At 42.8% G+C, this 22,263-nt stretch overlaps 1 protein-coding gene across 1 annotated transcript in view; it reads left to right on the forward strand.

The window, feature by feature from the left end:
* SPOCK2 (SPARC (osteonectin), cwcv and kazal like domains proteoglycan 2) overlaps positions 1 to 22,263 on the forward strand; it is a 234,783-nt gene that overhangs the window by 207,576 nt on the left and 4,944 nt on the right. Inside the window, exons 9-10 of the mRNA XM_030204904.1 lie at positions 4,184 to 4,246; positions 10,256 to 10,393. Of these exons, the coding sequence (XP_030060764.1) occupies positions 4,184 to 4,246; positions 10,256 to 10,393 (201 nt within the window). The remainder of the gene's footprint in view (positions 1 to 4,183; positions 4,247 to 10,255; positions 10,394 to 22,263) is intronic.

A 22,263-nucleotide genomic window follows, 5' to 3' on the forward strand; every position in this document is an offset into this window, starting at 1 on the left:
GTTTTGTTTTTCAGCGATAATGGAAAAAACTGCCGGCCATCTCAAACCCAGCGAAATCCAAGGCATTTGGTCATGGGAGGAGCCAGCATTTGTAGTGCACTGGTCCCCCTGACATGCCAGGACACCAACCGGGCACCCTAAGGGGCACTTCTAAAAATAAAACAAAATAAATACAAATAGCTCCCAGGTCCATAGCTCCCTTCCCTTGGGTGCTGAGCCCCCCCAAATCCCCCCAAACCCACTCCCCACAACTCTACACCATTACCATAGCCCTTATGGGTGAAGGGGGGCACCTACATGTGGGTACAGTGGGTTTTGGGGGGGTTTGCAGGGCTCAACACTTAGCATCACATGTGTAACAGGTAGGGGGGAGGATGGACCTGGGTCTGCCTGCCTGAAGTGCACTGCACCCATTAAAAACTGCTCCAGGGTCTTGCATACTGACATTTGAGGCTGGCATACAGGCTGGCAAAAAAGTGTTTTATTTTAATTTTTTGAGTGTGAGAGGGGGTTGGTGGCCACTGGGGGAGTATGGAGAGGTCATCCCCCATTCCCTCCGGTGGTCATCTGGTCAATTGGGGCACCTTTTTGAGGCTTGGTCGTGAAAATTAAAGGACCAAGTAAACCCGGTGAAATACTGATGAATGCCGCTTTTTTGTTTTCCATTATCCGCAAAAGCCGTCCATCTGGTAGCCACGCCCATGCCCGCCCATGTCCCGCCTTCGCTTTGCCGCTGACACGCCCCCTTGAACTGACGTGGCGACGGGAAAGCGGCGATGGTGTCAAAAAAGCCGCTTTCTATTATACCGATTTCGCCGCTTTTGCAAAATCGCCGGCCTTATCCCGATTTATGTCGGAAGATGGCCGGCGATCACTTTCAAAAATAAGCCTGATAGTCATTTTAAGTAGAGTCTCTCTCTCTCTCTCTCTCTCTCTCTCTTTCTCTCTCAGTGTAGTCTTCATGGGGCTGGCTCAAACACTGTGGCAACTAATGCTGTCTCAGGTCCCTTCTAGACACACACCCAAATTCATTTACTTTAAGAATATTCCGCAAGGTTCTCTCCTACCTTAGCACTCTTCATTCCATACAGATAATCAAATCCTGGATGCTGACTGGTATGTGAAGAAGGACGCAGTGCTTTTGGACCGCATGGTATTTTACCATTTGTTTTTACAACGTTGAATCAGAGTTTGACAACTGGAGTGGTTCTGTTGGAGTGGAAGCAGGCTATAGTGCATCCAATTTTAAAAGGTTGTACGTTAGATCTGTTTTGTCTAGAACATTATAAGCCTATCTCAAATTTGTGTTTTTTTAGCAAAATCGGTTTAACAGCTTGTTTTACTTCAGTTAGTGGAGTTTTTGGAGGAAAATGCTTTATTACATCCTAGGCAGACAGCCTTCTGTTCAGGCCATAGCACTGAGACAACTTTGATTGCATTTGTAAAAGAGATGCAATGTATTTTAGACAGCAGGAATTTAGTTTTCCTACTGTCCGTTGATCTGGCGTTTGATACAGTGGATATCCATTAGCTTTTGGATTGTATAGAGCTGTTTGGTTTTTCAGATCAGTCAGTTTTGTATAACATTCCCTTATTTTTGATCTAGTAGGGCAATTAACTAGCTTGTGTCTTGGTTTTCTCACAGACCATAGACAGGCTTGCTTAGCCCTAGTAATGGGCTATAAACTTTAACAAGTGTCTGTTTGTTTATTTCAAACAGGTTCTGAATTAACACAGGGACATTTTCAGTGAAGGAAATATGAGTGAAGATATTCATGGAGATTTGGAGTTACAAAGGGCAAATGATGAATATTTGAGAAAAATACCAAAGAAACAGAATTATGTGAAGATGACCTTAGAGGTCAGAGTTGAAGAATACCAAATAAGTAAGAGAGAAAATATAAGGCATTAAGTGATTGGACAAAATTAAGCTTCAGTATTCTGACAGCTTCCGAAGGAAAACAGAGAGAGAGAGATTTTATTTTCCTTATACTGAAATTTGGACTGATATAAATAGTAATTCAATTTTCTGTAATACTGGGATAAAAGAATTTTTATTGTAACCATTTATTTACTCTAATAAATGTTAGCATTATTATAAAAGAGAATAAAGTCTTTTTCCTTTGTCAGAAGGGCTTGCTTTTTTTAGTCTCTTCTGTTCAGCTCCCCCTCCCTTTTATACAGGATCGGTTGTGACACTTAGGTGTGGCAGATACAGTTTTGGCCTGGTTTGCATGTTTCCTGTGGGGTTGTACTTATTCAGTTGTGGATGGTCAGGTGATGTCAGCAACTAGATCAGTTGTCTGTGGCGTTCTTCTGCAGGGCTCAGCCTTTCCCCCGATTTTGTTTAATATTTTTATGACTCCTTTGTTAGAACTCATTCAGAGATATGGGGTAAGCCCGTATGTCTATGCAGATGATTTGTTGTTATTGGTACAGGTTGATAAAACCTGCTTGGATTTGACTCACATGCAGACTAGTTTTTTTAGAAGTGATAAATTGGTTGTCAGTGCGTGGGTTGGTGATGAATGTAGTTAAAACCCATGCTTGTTGGGTAATGGGTCATTATGTGCGGTCTGAAAAATCTATTCAGTTCTTGGACAGTGAACTCACACTGGTGGAGTCGTTTGCTATTTGGGAGTCATTATTGACTCCCAACTTAGTTTTGCGATCAGGTTGACTTTCTGGTCAGGTGGCGTTTTATGGTGCTTCGTAAACTGCATGTGGTACGAAGATATATAGTTGAAAAATCTTTTCAGGTATTGATTCATTCTCTTTTTATGTCATTGTTTGATTATGCAAATGGGATCTTGCAGGGAATTTAAAGAGGCTTCAAATGCTTCAGAATGCTGCAATACGGATTTGGGGAAAATCTGCTAGGTTTAATCATGTTACACCTTTCTATTTGCATTATCATTGGTTACCAGTTTTTTTTTCCGTATTCATTGTAAACTGTTAGTATTGACTCATAGAGCTTACTATGAGCAAAAATTGTCACTTCTAGTGGGTTTGTTGTGTAAATGTGTTCTGTTACGAACCTTGCACTCAGCAGAATCTCGTTTGTTGGTCATTCCTGCAGTGAAAGAAAGCCAGCTTATGCCTAGGAGATAAAAAGCTTTTTTTATTTAGTACTTTATTATGCAATTCCCTTCCATTGACTTTGAGGGGAACTCAGTCTTTGGGCTCATTTTAAGTGCCTATTGAAGGCATATTTTGCATTTAATACCACCTTTCCAGTTGATTAGAGAGCAAACAGGTAGAGGTCTGTTTGTTTATCTGTTAACTTGATTGCTGTTAGATTTATGTTCTTTTAAAGCTTGTGTGGTTCTATCCTATTTTTAATGGATTTCTGTTCTTGATTGTTTTTAATATTTTTTAATTGTAAACTGCTGCAATCTTATGAATTTAAGATAAGCGGTATAGAAAATGAAATAAACTATAATTATAACTTTATTTTCCTTACGTTGTGGTTTCCACCTATATGTTTTTATAAAATGCCCTCATAATAGCTGCTTTTTATGGCCGTGAAGCCCAGGCAATCCGTTATAAAATTACTTCTGTAGTGACATCTGCTGTGGGATAATCATTGGGGATGTGCATCCATTTAAAACAACATGGGAGATGTCAGTGACATTTTCCATGTCATTTCATGTCATTTTTTTACTCAAAACAACAGAAAAAAAACTGAAATCTAGGGTTCCCCCCCCCCCCCCCCCCCCCTGTGTCAGCAATGGTGCACACTGTTTCAACAGAGTACATATGCTTTCGAAAAAGCACACCCTTTTTTCGAAATAGTGTGTGTGTCCTTTTGCCAAAACAGTGAGTCCTTTTAGAGCAAGAGAGTACACTATTTCGGAAAATGGTCTCATTCTTTCAAGAGTTCACATTCTTTCAAAATACTGCGCAGTCTTCACAGCATTGTCCCTGAATTGACAAAATATATATATATATTTTTTAAACAGGCAGAACAAAACAAAACAAAAATCTCAACAACGATATGGGAAACTGAATGAAATTAAACATTTTGCCCTGCACACCCCCAGTAGTCACCCATTAACACACCACAGCCACCACTGTAAACCATTTTGAATGATTATGGTTCTGTAAAATGGTACGTACAATCTGATAAATAAATAGTCACTGCCATATAATCTGTGACTTTTGTTCTTCTCTTGTCTTACAGAGCCCCCCTGCCTTGTCGAACTTGAAAAAATTCAGATCCAGGAAGCAGCAAAAAAGAAACCTGGTATGTTCAATTTTTTCTCTCTCTTTCTAACTAGCCATCATAGGAACTGTCTTCTGCATAGGCTCACGGACCACTACTGCCTTGAGAGTCTATTATGTTACTAGTAAATAAACCCCCAGTGCTCAGTGGCTGAAAGAGCTGTTGCGTTCACTGCTGTATCTGAGTGTCTCTGTTTAACTCCTCTCTGATCTAAAGCACATGGCTTATACATAAACACAATCCCCACCCCCACCCCCAATATACAGCCAATGACAGTCATCATTTTTTAAAATGCTGACTGTCCCGGATAGATTAGCTCTGGATATTCAATGCGGGGCCATGTGTGGGCACCAGCAATGAATATCCAGGCTAAATTGGGTAGCCCTGGCCGCCAGAGCTTATGCGTGTCCTGCCCATAACTATTTTTATTCCTCCTAGCTTCTCAAATAGCCCCCTCCTACCCCCTTCCCCCCAGGCTGCGGTACTCCAAGCCCCTCCCCTACCCCCAAATGATCCCTCTGACCCTTCTCAATGTCTCCCTGGTGGTCCAGTGGGGGGTCATTGGGGGCAGGAACAGAGCCCCTTCACTCTGCCCCTTGTGAACTTCAAAATGGCTGCTGTGACCTCTCATGGCAGCTCATGGTAGAAGTTGTGGCAGCTATTTTGAAGTGACCTTGCAAGCTTGGATTATTGTGGCCTGGGGGGGGGGAGGGAGTAGGAGGGAGGGAAGCTATTTGAGAGGCCAGGAAGGGGATCGGGAGGGTTTTAAAGCACAACCGGCCCCATAGGCGGTCGGTGGCCCAACTGTTTGGGGAGGCTAAAGGGGGCGGGGTTAGGGGTGGGGCCAGGGGCGGAGCTTACCTCCATAATTGTCTGACAACACACAGAAAAAAATAAGTAAAAATAAAAGTCATAATTAATACCTTTTATTAAATGTAGATATTAGATACGTATCACATGTAAAAGAATAAAGTGGTTGCTCAAAGCATATACTAACCACAATCACTCAACTGCAAAACACTATGCACAACTTTGTGCAAAAACACACTCAGAACCTTACTGTACCATAAATATTACACCAGGCAGACACTAATACACCAATATATCACCCATATGGAAAATGCAGACTGTCAACAATATGAATCAAGGGATCCTATCATCACAATTCTCATGTAGAGCCACAAAACACCCTTTTAGGGTGGATAGTGTTCACAATGAGCTCCTTTTATTAACGACCATATGTAGGTCCTTCAAGAGGTAGTGTGTCATGATTTAGGCTCTAAAACCCTTTCTGATGTTTTGGTGCCACCTCAGTAAGGCCAATACACAATCTCTCCACTGCAAAACACTATACACAAACTTGTGCAAAAACACACTCATAAGCTTACCAAACCATAACAGCACTAATTCCAATCACAAGACGAGCTACAACCTTATGCGTGGAAAGACAGCAGTATAATTACACCGGGCTCTAAAACACCAGTAGGACTGCTAAGTCCCTTCCTTAGGTAATGTTACTGTAAATATACATTTTTAATTAACCTCATAGAAGTCTGGAAGAAAAGATGAAAACTTCCTGGTGGTTTTTGAACATGGGCCATGGCTTCCAGCAGTGCACATCCTTAGCCGTGCTCAGCTTTTGGCAAATTAGGGTATTATGTCTATTCCCATCCATTATCACCTTATCAGCATAACATCCTTACAGAGATCCATCAGTGAAAATTCTCAAATAAAGTCAGCTTCAAAAAACAAGAGTAGTGAGCATATCATCATTATACTAATTATACTAATTAGAAACCGTGACTACAAAAGACCCATATGATCACAAAGATTACCTCAAGCCCGATAATTGATTGATAACAACTTGAAGTCGGGAGAGGCAAGAGAATCTCGCTCCACGAGGAGTGCACGTGGCGTACTGCGAGCCGGCTTTGACCGCTTGACTAAACTGATTAGCGAGTAGCGAGCCGCTAGATAAACCAATTTTTGGACTCACCCAAGCCACGTGGAAACCGAGTCTCGACCTGACTGTAGTGGCGGATGCTCATGTCTTGTCCAGTGATCTGTTCCCTTCCCCTCCATGTCCAGCGATTCTACCTGCCCTCGCCTTAACCGTTTTACTCTCCCTGGCAGCAGCATCTGTGAAGAAAAAGGCACTGCAGGCTCACCTCCGGCTTCAGCTTTTCCCTTCACTTCGCTCTTCACACAGTGTCCCGCCTTCGCGGAAACAGGAAATGCATCATCGCGAAGGCGGGACACTGTGTGAAGAGCGAAGTGAAGGGAAAAGCTGAAGCCGGAGGCGAGCCTGCAGTGTCTTTTTCTTCACAGATGTTGCTGCCAGGGAGAGTAAAACGGTTGTACGGGGGGGGGGGGGGGGGGGCAAGGAAGGCTGCCGGTCGGGAAGAGCAGGAATGAAGAAGGGACGGTGGGCGAGCTCCTTGGATGCTGCGCAAGCCCTGCGTTTGTGAGGGCAGCAGCCAGGGGAAGGTCAAGATTGGGCTGGGGAGGCTTAGCCTCCCCAAGCCTCTTATACGGGGCGCCTATGACCGGCCCGATATTTAGTGCTGGCACCTGCATAGCTAAGCAGTCTAACTTGATTCCCATTTTACTTTCATGCCTCAAATCTTGAATCTGTGTAAAATAGAATTTTTCATATTTCGGCTACTCCGCTCAATTTGCCGACATTTCATCACCAATATATTTTATTCCCTCATGCTTGTATTACTGGCCTCATGGTTGGATTACTGTAATATTGTATACTTGGGTTGCACTTGTTGTAATTTAAAAAGGCTGCACTCTTTGCAAAATATGTTTATCAGACTACTATGTCATGATCAGCGTAGCTAGGGACCATGTTTCTCCATTATTGCAGAAATTTCACTAGCTACCTGTTCATAAGAACATAAGAGTAGCCATACTGGGTCAGACCAATGGTCTATCTTGCCCAGTATCCTGTTTTCCAAACAGTGGCCACGCCAGGGCACAAGTACCTGGCAGAAACCCAAATCGTGGCAACACTCCATACTATAAATCCCAGGGCAAGCAGTTACTTTCCATGTCTGTCTCAATAGCAGACTATGGACTTTTCCTCCATGAATTTGTCCAAACCTTTGTTAAACCCAGATACGCTAACTGCTGTTACCGCATCCTCTGGCAAAGAGTTCCAGAGCTTAACTATTCGTTGAGTGAAAAAATATTTCCATGTAACTTCCTCGAGTGTCCCCTAGTCTTTGTACTTTTGGAACAAGTAAAACATCGATTCACTTCTACTCGTTCTACACCACTCAGGATTTTGTAGACCTCAATCATATCTCCCCTCATCTGTTCAACGAACGACACTTTTCAAATTGATAACCCTCACTTTTAAAGCACTTAGGATGGGGCTCCCACTCTACCTGAATTCAAGCACTATTCCTTACTCTCCTGTCCACCTGCAGCATTCCCTTAATGATCACCACCTCATCCTGCCGGGGCTTAAGTTTGCCCAATTAGAATCTACTAGAAATCATGCCTTTTTTTCACTGTCCCCCTCAATATCCGTGCAGAATCTTCCTTTAAAGCTGCGCTAAAAGCCTAGCTTTTTTCACAGGCCTATGAATCTGTTTATTGTGCTCCCTTTGAGAACTGGACTCTGTTACTTGCTTGTAATTGTTTTTTTAGATACTTGTTGATGTTGTTTTATTTGCTTCTTAATTTTCTCCTGTTCAATGCTTTTGAAGGTAATAAATAGAAATAAAACAAAAGTAGAGAAAAGAAAATAAGATGATACCTATTTTATTGGACTAACTTAATATATTGTCCAATAAAAAAGGTATCATCTTATTTTCTTTTCTCTGTTTTTGTTTTATTTCTATTTATTACCATTAAAAGTGGACTAATACGGCTACCACACCACTGTACTCAATGCTTTTGTAGTAATTCTGTTTTTTACTAGGATGTTTTATCTTTCTTATCCATATTGCAGTTCATTTCCTTTTCACCAACTTTGTTTTAATTACTAATTATTGCAAACCGCTAAGACCTGCTAGTTAGCATTGGCATAAGAACATAAGCACCGCCATACTGGGAAAAGACCAAGGGTTCATCAAGCCCAGCATCCTGTCTCTGATAGCGGCCAATCCAGGCTTCAAGAACCCGGCAAAACCCATTAAAATTTTTAAAATTTTTTTAATAATGTTCAATGGACTTTTCCCTCAGGAATCTGTCCAAACCCCCTTTAAACTCCGTAAGGCCAGCTGCTGTCACTACATTTTCCAGCAACGAGTTCCAGAGTCCAACTACACGCTGAGTAAAGAAAATCTTTCTCCTGTTTGTTTTAAATCTGCCATCTTAATAAACTATAAATTATAAGGACGAATTCTAGAAGAAACACTACTTATACACATGCAGCCTTGTTTTAGCTAGGTCATAGAAGTAGGAATTGGCATGTACAGGTCAGTGCTTCTCAATGTTCTCCTGTATTTTAGAACACAATCTACTGACCTAGAGCCTGTTCTAAAATATACGGAAATAGACCTTTATGTGCTGGGTGCATGCAGCATACATATCCATTAAAAAAAAGTATCAAATATAGTTGATTAGAAAGCCAGCACATAACTGGTTTTCTTAACGATGTTGTAACAATGACCTATTAACCTTGCCAGTTTGGCATTTGGGGAGCCCAGAAGCACTAAGGGATTAAGAGAGTAACCTCCTCAATAGCAACTGATCACCAAATCCTAAACGTGCTTGGAAGCAGGTATAACTCCTGACAGGGGTGGCCCGACCATTATGCCAGGGGCCTCAGGCGGCTCTCTTTGGGGCGGCATCTCCCCACTCTTTGGGGAGCGGCCACCCTGTTTGCTGCATTTACCTGTTTCATCACGTTCCAAACCCAGCAGCAGCAGCAATTCCTATAGGCTGCCCTGCTGCCGGCACCTGCCTCTTCCCTTTACTGCAGCCGCCTCTCTGATGTAACTTCCTGTTTCGTCAGAGGCGCAGTAAAGGATAGAGGCGGGTGCCGGTGGCAGGGTAGTGTAAGGGAATCGCTGCCGCTGCCAGGTTTGGAATATGATGAAACAGGTAAACGCATCTCAGCCCGGGGGGGGGGGGGGGGGGGGGTGACATCTCAGCCTGGGGGGGGGGGGGGCAGGATCTTAGCTCCACCTCAGGCGGCATCTTGCCTTGAACTGGCACTGACTCCTAATGTTGATCTTTTAGGACATAACTATTTAGTTCCCTTCCAAAATGGGGACTAAATATCTATGAACTTGCCATGCCCTTGTCCCACCCAAAACACACCAAGGCCACGCCTCCTTGCCATCGGCGTACATTTAGGTCTAATATGTGCATATCCCAGGTTTGGTAAAATGGGGACTTAGACATTTAAGCAACATAAGCATGTAAGTTTGTGTACGTAGTAAATCCGAATAGGACTTGTAAAATGAGGTCCATAAATAACAATTCTATAACTTAAGCGGCTATGGTTATGCACCCCATGGACACATAAATGCAGAGAAATTAACACTGACATAAGTAAGCATAATAAGCACAATTCTATAAGAGCACACATAAGTGCTATAGCGTGTAAGAGCAAGGGGGAAGTACACGTGGGCAGGACATGGGCAGGGCTCCCAGTTACGCACTTGACTTACAATATCAAAATTTGGTCAGCCTCTACACATAACTTACAATGTATGTATAGAAGCTGACCAAAATTTTGATTTTGGATTTGTCACTGAAACTGACCTGAAATCCAGGTTTGGGTTTCAGCTGAAAATGCCTGTGCATTTTTTGGCGGAAACTGAAACAGTAGGCCCCTCCCCTTGCCGGAAGCAAACAATATAGGTAGATAGATAGTAACATAGTAGATGATGGCAGAAAAAGACCAGCATAGTCTATCCAGTCTACCCAGAATTGTGGCCAGGCTGAAGAGCATAAAAGGGGTCTGGAGATCTCATATGGCAGCAAATAGCCTCCGATGTATTGTGCTGGTTTTGGTCACCAACTTTTATTCATTCTTGTAACCCTGTCTGTGCTTGTATTTCACAGGTGTGTTTATCCCCAGCTGTGATGAAGATGGCTACTACAGGAAGATGCAGTGTGATGGGAGCAGTGGGGAATGCTGGTGTGTGGACCAGCTAGGCAGGGAACTGACAGGAACACGCATACATGGAAACCCAGACTGTGGTAAGGAAAGGAGAACAGACCTGAAGTTTGAATCATCTACAGAGATACCAAGTCACGCAACGGGCATATGACAAAAACATTTGGCTGTCCTCACATACTCGCACACTGAGCACCCCTCAGAAGCATGCTCCCCCCATGGTCTGGCAACTCTAAGCTCTTCCTCAAACTCTCATCCTTCTCCCCCCTTATCTGCAGTTTCCATCTCTCCCTCCACTCCTCTCTACACCACCCACAGTCTGGCATTTCCCTCCTTTCTCGACTTCCCCCAGTTTATCTGAAAACTTGTTTTCACCTCTAGAGGTTGCCAGCAAATGCAGCGATTCACATAGAGACTTCTCTTTGCCACATCCCCCTCCTTTCTGATGCAACTTCTTGTTTCCATGTGGGCAGGTCCTAGCAGAAGGAAAGCCATTGGGCTAGCCATAGGAAGCATATGTGTCATGGCCACGATCGTGCTCTGTGCCCCGACTCACCTTCCACTGGTGGCGGGCTCTGCGGCTTCCCCTGGGGCTTCTGGTGGTCCTCCCAATGCAGTGGGCTGCATGTGCGGCTGTCTTCAGTGCTCCAGGGCATTCCGCCAATCGGGCAACCCACCTCCATGCTGGTGTCTCTGGTGCCAGTCAATACCAGCTCTCTTAGGCACGTGTGCGCTGGAGAACTAAATTTAAAGGGCCAGCGGCAGGAATTTGTCTAGGGCACCTGACAATAACATCATAAGAAGGGCCGTATAAGGGATCTCGGGCCTCTCTTATGCTGCCCTTGCAACATGTCTTCCAGCGTTCGCTAAGTGTGGGTTTCAGCCTGTCCCTATTCCAGACTCCAGGTCTTCAGCCTGCCTGCCCTTCTTTCTGCCTCTGTCTTCAGCCTGCCTGCCCTTGTTCCAGTCTCTGTGTCTTCAACCAGCCTGCCCTTGTTCAGTACTCCCTACTCCTCTGGAACACCTTTAGTCTTGGCCAACCTGATCCTAGCCTGGGCATGACTCACCTGCCACCAGTCAGGGCCTGTCTAGCTTCCAGGTTAGTTAGGCAGCGTCAACTCAGCTGTGGCCCAAGAGCTTACCCTCACTGGCACCTCTAGAGGTAAAAACAAGTTTTAAGGTAGACCAGGGGGAGGTTATTAAGAGAGAGGGGGAAATGGCAATCTGCAGCTGAGGAGAGGGAAAGGGAATGGAGTGGAGGGAGAAATACCAGGCCTGGGGGAAGAGGGGAGGGAGACAGATTCTGGACTTTGAAAGGGAGCGAACGGAAGTGATGCTAGACCTGGAAGTGGAGGAGAGGAAGAGAGAGATGCTAGGCAATGGGAGGGAGAGATGTTGGACCACAGGGGCAGGGAGAAAAGGAGAGAAAGAGAGGAAGAGACACTGGACCTTTGGAGTGGGGAGAGAGAGAAAAAGAGGTGTTGGACCATGGGGAGTGGAGAAGGAAAGAGATAGGAGAGGGAGATGCTAAGGCTGGAGAGGAAGGGACAGAGATAAATGAGGCTATAAGGCTGGGGGGATAGAGAGAAACAGAGAGAAGGGTATGCTGGACTACAAGGGCAGAGGAAGGGACAAGGAAGAGAGACAAGGAGAATGATAGAACTATGTGGGCGAAGCTATGGGAGGTTGTCAAGGAGATGAGTGAGAGGAAGATAGTAAGTACAGAGGGTAGAAATGTGGAGTAGACAAAAAATAGAAGGGAATTGGAAGTTGATGAAAGAGGGAGTTGGGAAATGGATGAGCTAAGGATGAGAAAAGGAGATGGAAAGTTGATAGGTAGGTGACATGTAGAAAGAAAGAAGTAGAAGACTGAAGGGTGAAAAAGTGGGTGAAATTTGAGTGGAGCGAGAGAGGCAGAAAAAAAAAGAAAGGGAGGAAGGAGCTAAAAGGGAAAGATAAATATGTCAGAGACAGATGCAGTAAGGGAATGGAACAAGACAGGAGGAGGGAGGAGAAATGACAAGTGGATAGCAGCCACTGGAAAGAGAGTTAGCAGAAGACAGACAGAAAAGCAGAAAAGACAAACATGATAGAAAACTAAAATATCAAAAGGTAGGGAAAAAAAAGTGTTCTATTTTGAATTTATTGACTGCAATATGTTAGTTTGGGAATTATTTGTTTATTTATTTTATTTGTTGCATTTGTATTCCACATTTTCCCACCTATTTTCAGGCTCAATGTGGCTTACATAGTGCAGTAGTGGCAATCGCCAATACTGGCATGAACAAATACAAAGTAGTGACAGATAATGATCAGAATTAACAGACATATTGGGGGTCAAGGGGAAAGTAGGTTAAGTCCAATATGAACATTTATATTGTTGTGTTTGCGTGCTTAAGGCATTTAGGCTGGGTCGTTTGAGTATGCCTTTTCGAACAAGTTAGTCTTTAGGAGTTTTAAGTTAATATGGGGAACTAGGCAGGGATGCCCCCCGTCACCCTTTTTGTTCCTGCTATCCTTAGAGCCTTTGGTGGTGAAAATTAGAATACCCACTTAGAGGGAATAAAAGTGGGAAACAAATAATACCATATCAGTATGTTTGCGGATGACATGTTATTATACGTGACCCATGCTGACTGAAATATGAGTATTCCCCCAGATTCTATGTAGTGCGATGAAGTTGTGCATGCAAATCCAGTCATATTCTGGATTTGCATGTGCAACTTAATTAGTTAACAAGCCAGTCAGTGCCGATTAATTGCGACTTGACACAAATTGGCATTAATAAGAATTTATACACAGAACTGTAAGTGTATTCTATAACATGATGTGCAGTTGCCCTGTTTCAGGTAGTCTATTATGCATAACAGATGTCTTTGTATTGTGTTCAGTACAAGAGGAAATGCATGTATTTCTCCAGTGTAGCAGTACATGCCAATTTTGATTACTTGGGATTCCCAGTTCAATTTTTACCTTCATATTTCTATTTCTAATTTGTGATCCCTTGTTCTGTATTTAGTGAGGGACGTTTTTGTATGTGTGTCTGAGGTATGATATTTTGTTTGTGTATAGTATGTAGAGATCAGTCCACTTGTTCTGTTCTACCTGAGGTATTCGAGTTGGTGTTTTAGGGCCCAGTGTAATATTTGTAGTGCTGCCTATTCTTATGTAGGGTTCTTGCTGTTCGAGTAATAGGATTAGTGCTACTGTTATATGACACTTTTGCTGCATGTACGTTGTGCTAGGATTTTTTAAAGGTTTTGTATTATTTCACCATATGTCTGGTAGTAGAGAGATTTGCGTTGCTATTGCTCAGATAACATGAGAATCTGTATATTGTTTTGTATGATGACTTCCATGGAAAAATATCCAAGTTCTGATCTGCATCAGTTGTTGGTGGAAGATTTTGTGGATGTTTACATTTACCTCATAAGAACTGCTATACCGTGCCAGACCAAAGGTCTGTAAGGGTCATGTCTACTGTGCATCACATAACTTGAACATCATCAAACTGAAAATGTCGAGAACCGCTGCCCTAGAGCCTCAGCTGCATTTAGAAAGCAAAACAGCATGCACCACTAGGAAACCTCACTCATTGGCCAATTGTGATGGTGAAAGAGTCACCTTTGGCATCTCTGCACCTAACAGTAATAAAAAAAAAATATTACATGCATTTAGAATTGTATATTTTAAATCACTTACAGAAAGTCAACATCCTAGAGTTTGAGCACATTGAGGCTGAGTGACACCTTCAATGCCTCTTTGACAAAGGAAATGGTAAAGACCAGCTGCTTGCACTGTGGTCTCATCAGGCAAAGTGGTTAATCTATTCTTATCATGTCAAAGCAGTTTAAATGATAAGTACATACATAAGTACATAAGTACATAAGTAGTGCCATACTGGGAAAGACCAAAGGTCCATCTAGCCCAGCATCCTGTCACCGACAGTGGCCAATCCAGGTCAAGGGCACCTGGCACGCTCCCCAAACGTAAAAACATTCCAGACAAGTTATACCTAAAAATGCGGAATTTTTCCAAGTCCATTTAATAGCGGTCTATGGACTTGTCCTTTAGGAATCTATCTAACCCCTTTTTAAACTCCGTCAAGCTAACCGCCCGTACCACGTTCTCCGGCAATGAATTCCAGAGTCTAATTACACGTTGGGTGAAGAAAAATTTTCTCCGATTCGTTTTAAATTTACCACACTGTAGCTTCAACTCATGCCCTCTAGTCCTAGTATTTTTGGATAGCGTGAACAGTCGCTTCACATCCACCCGATCCATTCCACTCATTATTTTATACACTTCTATCATATCTCCCCTCAGCCGTCTCTTCTCCAAGCTGAAAAGCCCTAGCCTTCTCAGCCTCTCTTCGTAGGAAAGTCGTCCCATCCCCACTATCATTTTCGTCGCCCTTCGCTGTACCTTTTCCAATTCAACTATATCTTTTTTGAGATACGGAGACCAGTACTGAACACAATACTCCAGGTGCGGTCGCACCATGGAGCGATACAACGGCATTATAACATCCGCACACCTGGACTCCATACCCTTCCTAATAACACCCAACATTCTATTCGCTTTCCTAGCCGCAGCAGCACACTGAGCAGAAGGTTTCAGCGTATCATCGACGACGACACCCAGATCCCTTTCTTGATCCGTAACTCCTAACGCGGAACCTTGCAAGACGTAGCTATAATTCGGGTTCCTCTTACCCACATGCATCACTTTGCACTTGTCAACATTGAACTTCATCTGCCACTTGCACGCCCATTCTCCCAGTCTCGCAAGGTCCTCCTGTAATCGTTCACATTCCTCCTGCGACTTGACGACCCTGAATAATTTTGTGTCATCGGCGAATTTAATTACCTCACTAGTTATTCCCATCTCTAGGTCATTTATAAATACATTAAAAAGCAACGGACCCAGCACAGACCCCTGCGGGACCCCACTAACTACCCTCCTCCACTGAGAATACTGGCCACGCAATCCTACTCTCTGCTTCCTATCTTTCAACCAGTTCTTAATCCATAATAATACCCTACCTCCGATTCCATGACTCTGCAATTTCTTCAGATATGAAAGAGAAAAACAGTTGGAGGGAGAAGAAATGGTGATTACATTCTGAAGAAGTTCAAGGGTGGACTAGGAGGAAAAAGAGAATGAGAGGTGCTATGCTAATACTGATCCTGCATGAGACCAATCAGGGTCAATTATTGTAAAGGGGAAAAAAAACCTGGTTGAATAGCCAGGTTTACAATTTTCACCTAAAATGTGTGTGAGAGAATTTGCACCTCAAGCTGAGCAGGAGAAAGTTTCACAAAAAAAAATGTCTGATTGCTAAAGGTGAAGGAATGTATAATGCATTACTACTCAGAGGAAGGAGAAAAAGCAGTTGTCATTGACTGGACCTTAGGAAATGAGAGAGGTTGTAGGGAACACGTTTTTATCAGTGCATTAAAATCTTCCAGAATGCTCTGAGGCCTCACAACTGGGTGAATGAGTGCTAATCTTGCTTATATTCACTGCACTTGTTTTGGCTGCTAATGGCGAAGCTTGGCCGTAACCCAGGGTTTTCAACCCAGTGCTTAGGGCACACCTAGTCAGTCAGTCTTTCAGAATACTCTTCTTTGCAATGGAGGTAGTGTGTGCAAATTTATCTCATTCATATTCATTGTAGGAGTCTTGAAATCCTGACTGGCTGGGTGTGTCCTGAGGCCTGAATAGAGAACACTGTCATAGGCAGAGCTGTTTCCCCGAGACAGAACTAGCTGTAGTCGATAAGAGATCCTGATTCACAGAACAGTCATAATGAAACATTTAGGCACCCACACATACACCAGTTCGGGTGTAACTATGGGTGCCTAAATGTTAGGAGTGCCAATATCAGGTTACATTTGCATTCCGTAATGGAACCTAGGTGCCTAAGGGAACGCAGCCTTGGGATGCCTAAATGGAGGAACCCAGTTGCCCCTCCCCCCAGTTCTATATATATAAATCCACTATACATAGAGAAAAAAGAGGTGAGGTGAGGGTGTTCTGGGACATAGCCACATAAGCATATAGATTATACATGCTGGCATGGATATTCAACCTCTATATGTATTGATTCCATTTTCAGAATCTCAATGCAGGGCTGGTCTGATTATGGAGGGGCTGTTCCAGGTCTTTCTGTATGTTGACAACCTTTATTGGGGGAACATCTGGCATAGATGTTAAGAGAATGAGGAAAGTGAGGCTCCTGGCAAGGATTTTTGCAAAGAACAGATGAAAGAGTTCATTCAGATCAAATCTGAACGGAGGAAATGGGACAGGGTAAGGCTTAGACTTCAGTCCTCGGCTTCCTTACTAAGCAGATATTAAACTGTCAAACTGGTTCATAGAAACATGATGGCAGATAAGGGCTAAGTGGCCAATCAGTCTGCCCTTCCTCAGTACCCACTAACTCCTCCTTTTCCTAAGGGATTCCACATGCCTGTCCCACACTTCAGATCATATGTCCATGTATCTAGCACTAGAATCCTGTCTCCAACTGTGGATGCTTGACTAAGACTGCCAACTAGTGCATTTACTTAGGCGCTTGGTAGTATTTAAATAATATTGGTTATGATAGTGATCTATAAAATACTAGTTGGAGTGAAATGGGTAGATGTGAATCTACTATTTAGCATTTCTATAGCGCTACAAGGCTTACGCAGCGCTGCACAAACATAGAAGAAAGACAGTTTACTCTTTCCAAAAATACTAGGATTAAGGGGCACACAATGAAATGACTAAATAGTAGATTTAAAACAAATTGGAGAAAATATTTCTTCACTCAATATGTAATTAAACTCTGGAATGCTTTGCTAGAGAATGTGGTGAAAGCAGTTAGCTTAGCAGGGTTTAAAAAAGGTTTGGATAACTTCTTAAAAGAAAAATTCATAAGCCATTATTTAGATGGACATAGGAAAATCCACTGCTTATTTCTAGGATAAGCAGCATAAAATCTGTTTTGCTGTTCGGGGATCTTGCCAGGTACTTGTGACCTGGATCGGCCACTGTTGGAAACAGGATGCTGGCTTGAAGGACCTTCGGTCTGTCCCAGTATGGCAACATGTTGTTATGTATCATTTACCAAAACCCAGCTAATACAACCAACCCATCAAATATACAGCCAGTCAATTTTCAATAAAACTCTTGAGATTAAGCTAGATATTTCAGTTATTCCTATATTCCACAGCACTATGAGGGCAATTGTATAAGTGGACACCTTCATTTAGGCACCCCGAGGGTATATGGTAAAAGTCTATTTTATAATGGCACCTGGGCACCCAGAATCCATTGTAGAATAGTAGCATAATCCAGTACACCTTAGATTTCTACATCTGCAGGTACATCAGCCATGGAGATAGTGCAACTGCAGTCAGATAAATGCAGCAGGGATGTGTTCTGTGAGTTAACAAGTAGGTGAGAGCCTTTTCCATTGCCCGCCCAGATGTCCTCTTGCATTTACATGCTATGCCACTTACAGGCACCCATATAGAAGAACACTTAGACGCTGTGCTGGTACTTATGTGTGTAAGTATACACTTGCCCACGAATGTGATAGTATTACAGAATTGCCTTTTATTCATATACAGGCAGATGATCAAAAGCAAATGCCGGCACTAGAGTCTGTTAGCACCATACTAGCGCCAGCGTTTACTACCGCCCCATGATCAGAGCCCTCGAGCGCGTGAAACAATGCACTCAAGGGCTCTTAGCGCAAGTAGCATGCAAATTGCATGCTAAACAGGGCTCTTAGCGCAAGTAGCCTGCAAATGCATGCTAATCAGCGCTTAACGCATTCATCCCCAATGATCAGCGTCCAGCGCGCCAAAGATTGGGTCGCTGGCCGCGACAAACCCTACGCCAGCTCCGAGCTGGCGTTAGGGTTTGCAGATCATTGGGGAGGAATGGTGAACCCTGTCCAGCATGCATTTGCATGCTGGCAGGCCCCCATTCCCCCCTACAGCAAACCTGCCAGCGAGGGCAATTGAGGACGTCCAACTGTGATGGGGCAGTTGAGGATGTCCAAATTTTGGACGGTTCTGCAATGGGCAGTTAAGGACATCCAAAATTGGATGTTTCTATGTGAAAGATGTCTTTCTCATAGAAACATCTAATTTTGGACGTCCTTAACTGCCCATTGCAGAAACGTCCAAATTTTGGACGTCCTCAATGGCCACGTCACTATACCTCTGACACTCCCTTGAAATTTGGCCGTCCCTGCAACAGGGCAGTTGAGGACGTCCATCTTCCGATTTAAAGATGGGCGTCCTTCTCTTTTCATTGGTCTCCAGCCCAGACCTGTCAAACAAGTGTGGGAGGATTGTGCTGAGCGCATGCTCAGGAACAATTCTCCCGCACTTCTACCCCATAATCAGATAATTGTGCTGCTTAAATTTGCATGCATTATCTCTGATCATACATCTAATAGCGCCCCGTGCTGTTCCAGCACTATTTTAGAGCGCTGTTTGGAACAGCGCGGAGCTTTTGATCATCTGCCTGTCAGTTAGCTGATATGTAAGTATAAATTATGGGGGAAATTCTGTAAATGGTGCTCAAAAAATGGCACTGAAAAAAAACAGGCAGCCCTATTCTATAAAGGGTGCGCATCTAGGGCTGATTCCTGCACTTAACTTTACGTGCCAGACTTACGCCTGCTGAAATCTGGTGTAAATGCTGGCATCCAAGTTAAGCACACTCTGGCTGATATTCAGCAATATTTAACCAGCCAGGAAAGGCTCCAATGTCAAGTTTACTGGTCTATAACTTCCCAGGTCACCCCTGGAACCCTTTTTAAAAATTGGACTTACATTGACCACCCTCCAATCTTCAGGTACTACAGACAATTTTAATGACAGGTTACAGATCACTAACAGCAGATCAGCAATTCCATGTTTGAGTTCTTTCAGTACCCTAGGGTGCATGCCATCCGGTCTAGGTGATTTACTATTCTTTAATTTGTCGATTTGGCTCAGTACACCTTCCAGGTTCACCGAGATTTCTTTCAGTTCCTCTGCATCATCACCCTTGAAAATCATTTCTGGTACAGGTTGATCTTTTACATCTTCTTCCATAAAGACCAAAGCAAAGAATTCATTCAATCTTTCCACTATGACCTTGTCCTCCCCAAGTGTCCTGTGTCCTCCTCAAGTCCCCCTTTTGCTCCTTCATAATCTAACAGTCCCACAGATTCCCTCACAGGCATTCTGGTTCTTTTTTTTTTTTAATTTATTTATTTATAATTTCACATAATTACAAGATACACTTGTTAAAGAAAACTCGGAATTGAAATATCAAACAAAAGAAATTACAATAATATTTCTCATATCAATAGAAACAATATTTTCCTATCTTAGACCACAAACACTTTAGGGGGAAGTCAAAGAAATTGAGGAGAACAAAAACAAATTATTTTTCTTATTTAGGCAATAGGACCTAGACCGCCCCACGGGTAGTCAATACTTCATTATTTCCCTTAGTCCAATAGGTCATTTGACAATCTTCTTTGATCCAATAAAGCTTTTCAATTGTTCAGGTTCATAGAAGAAGATGGAGGAACAAAGGAGAAAATCAGAAGCACAGGGAATGCAAGAGGATGGATTACAAAATTTAACAGCTTTTCTTGAAAATTCATTGCCTGAAATTTATACTCGTTCAACTTTGCTAGTTTCTCTGGTTTTTGAGCAAGACCTTAATTCTATTATGAAACTATATTTCAAAAATGCTCAAAAAACGTTTTTGGGATCTCGCTTGTGGATCTACCCAGATGTCACTAGATTTACTCAGGAAAAAAGAAGAGAGTTTCTATCATTGAGAGATTAAGTTAAAGCTTTGGGAGCTAGCTTTTTGCTAGCCTATCCATGTAAATGTCTAATCAAATACTTGGATAATAAGTACATTTTCTATGGCATTCTGGTTCTGATGTACCTAAAAAAGTTGTTACTGTGAGTTTTTGCCTCTGCAACAAGTTTCTTTTCATATTCTTTATCAAAGCATTGCATCTAACTTGCCAGTGCTTATATTGCTTCTTATTTTCTGAATTGTGGATTGCTTAGTGGAAATTTGTATTTGGTTATTTATCTTTAAGTCTGTCCCCATACACATTATGATGAAGACCATTGACCAATTTAGTAGTCGCCCTCTGGACTGACTCCATTCTGTTTATATATTTTTGAAGGTATGGTCTCCAGAATTGTACATAGTATTCTAAATGAGGTCTCACCAGTCTTATACAGCGGCATTATCACCTCCTTTTTCTGTTGACCATTCCTCTCCCTATACACCCAAGCATCCTTCTACCTTTCACCATTGCCTTTTCTACCTGTTTAGCCACCTTAAAGGGAAAGGGGGATGGGACTTGATATACCATTTTTCTGTGATGACAATCAGAGCAAGTCCTGTTCCCCTTTTGTGCACAAATATACTTCTTCCTCTAAACCAGTGGTTGCTAAACCTGGTCCTGGAGGCACCCCAGCCAGGCAGGTTTTCAGGATATCCACAATGAATATTCATGAGACAGATTTGCATGCAGTGGACCATTCTTCAAGCTTTTCTAGGTCTGTCATCATGTTATCTACACCACAGACAGCCCTTCAGCAATATCACTTACAAAAATGTTGAAAAGTACCAGCCAGGGCGTGCTGACACGGTAAGCGAGGTAAGCAACGCAGGGGGGGCGCTGACCTCTAGAGGGCGCCACTCACTTGCAAAATCTTTTACCTGAAGTTGTGATTCTCCTCTCTCCCCTGCCCTTCCCGCATCAGGAAGTGAAGATAGCCCAGCAGTGCTGAGACAGACACGCTGCTCTGCTAAAGCTGCTTCAAAGAGTACAACCAGCAGCTATTTATGGCTTTGGTGTGTGAACAACTTTCATTCAGGGTGAGCTGGAACAACATTCAAATTAAAGAGAACAGGTTTGGAGGCAGGTGTGCAAGTGAGACTGGGGAGAAATAAAAAATAAATAGTGTAATTGTTATCTGTAAGTGGTTCAAAGTTTTTGTTTTTTTGAGCATGTACACTGAGAGGAGGGCATGACTGCAATGATGTGTACATAATTATCATAGCTACAGCTAAAATCCATTTAATTGGCTGAGGTTCAAAGAGAAAGTTTAGCTGATGTATAGTGTAGAATAGCTGGTAAGTAAAAATCTGATTGCTTTTTTTGTGTGTTTGTTTTTATATAAAACATTCTGCTTGGATAGGGAGAGTTTGTGATATTTGAAAATACATTTTGCTTTAATGAAATTGCTAAACTTTAGAGTCAGAGACTTATCAATGAGGGATACATACAGTGGAAAGGAAGCCCTGGAAACAGAGTTAAGAGGACAGATACCAGCAACAGAATCAGATACTGGGCCAGCATGATCAGAAAAAGAAAGTCACCAGCCAACAAAGGTAGAAAAAAATCGTTTTATTTTCATTTTAGTGTTTGGAATATGTCCACTTTGAGAATTTACATCTGCTATCTTATTTTGCAATGTATAGCAGTCTCCAAAAGACTGGGCTCCCAGTGAGCCAGGGAGGTCAGACTATGTAAATGAGATGAAGAGACCCCCCCCCCCCCCCCCCCCCACACACACACACACACACTGTAACAAAGACAGGAACATGCATAATCAAAGCTTAGGTCTCTGCAGTTACAAGGGCTGGCCATTCCTAATTATGCTAATAGTTTTTAATAGGCTAAGTCCCACTGAAAAGCCTCTTTATAAAGGCAGTGCTTTCTCTGGAGAGCAGTGTTAAGAAACAGCAGGAATTGTGTTTATTTTTTTAAACTGCTTTCCTGTGTAAGCTAATTTACAGTTTTCTAGTATATGCTTGACATTGAAGGGTGTGGTAGACCCTTTTGTCAGGTCTGGCTGGGCCTGTAGTTTTCAGTCTAAAGGAAAGACAGGTAGCAATGGAGAAACATCTAATGAAGAAG

Source organism: Microcaecilia unicolor, chromosome 5 (genome assembly GCF_901765095.1).
Source record: "Microcaecilia unicolor chromosome 5, aMicUni1.1, whole genome shotgun sequence".
NCBI lineage: Eukaryota > Metazoa > Chordata > Amphibia > Gymnophiona > Siphonopidae > Microcaecilia > Microcaecilia unicolor.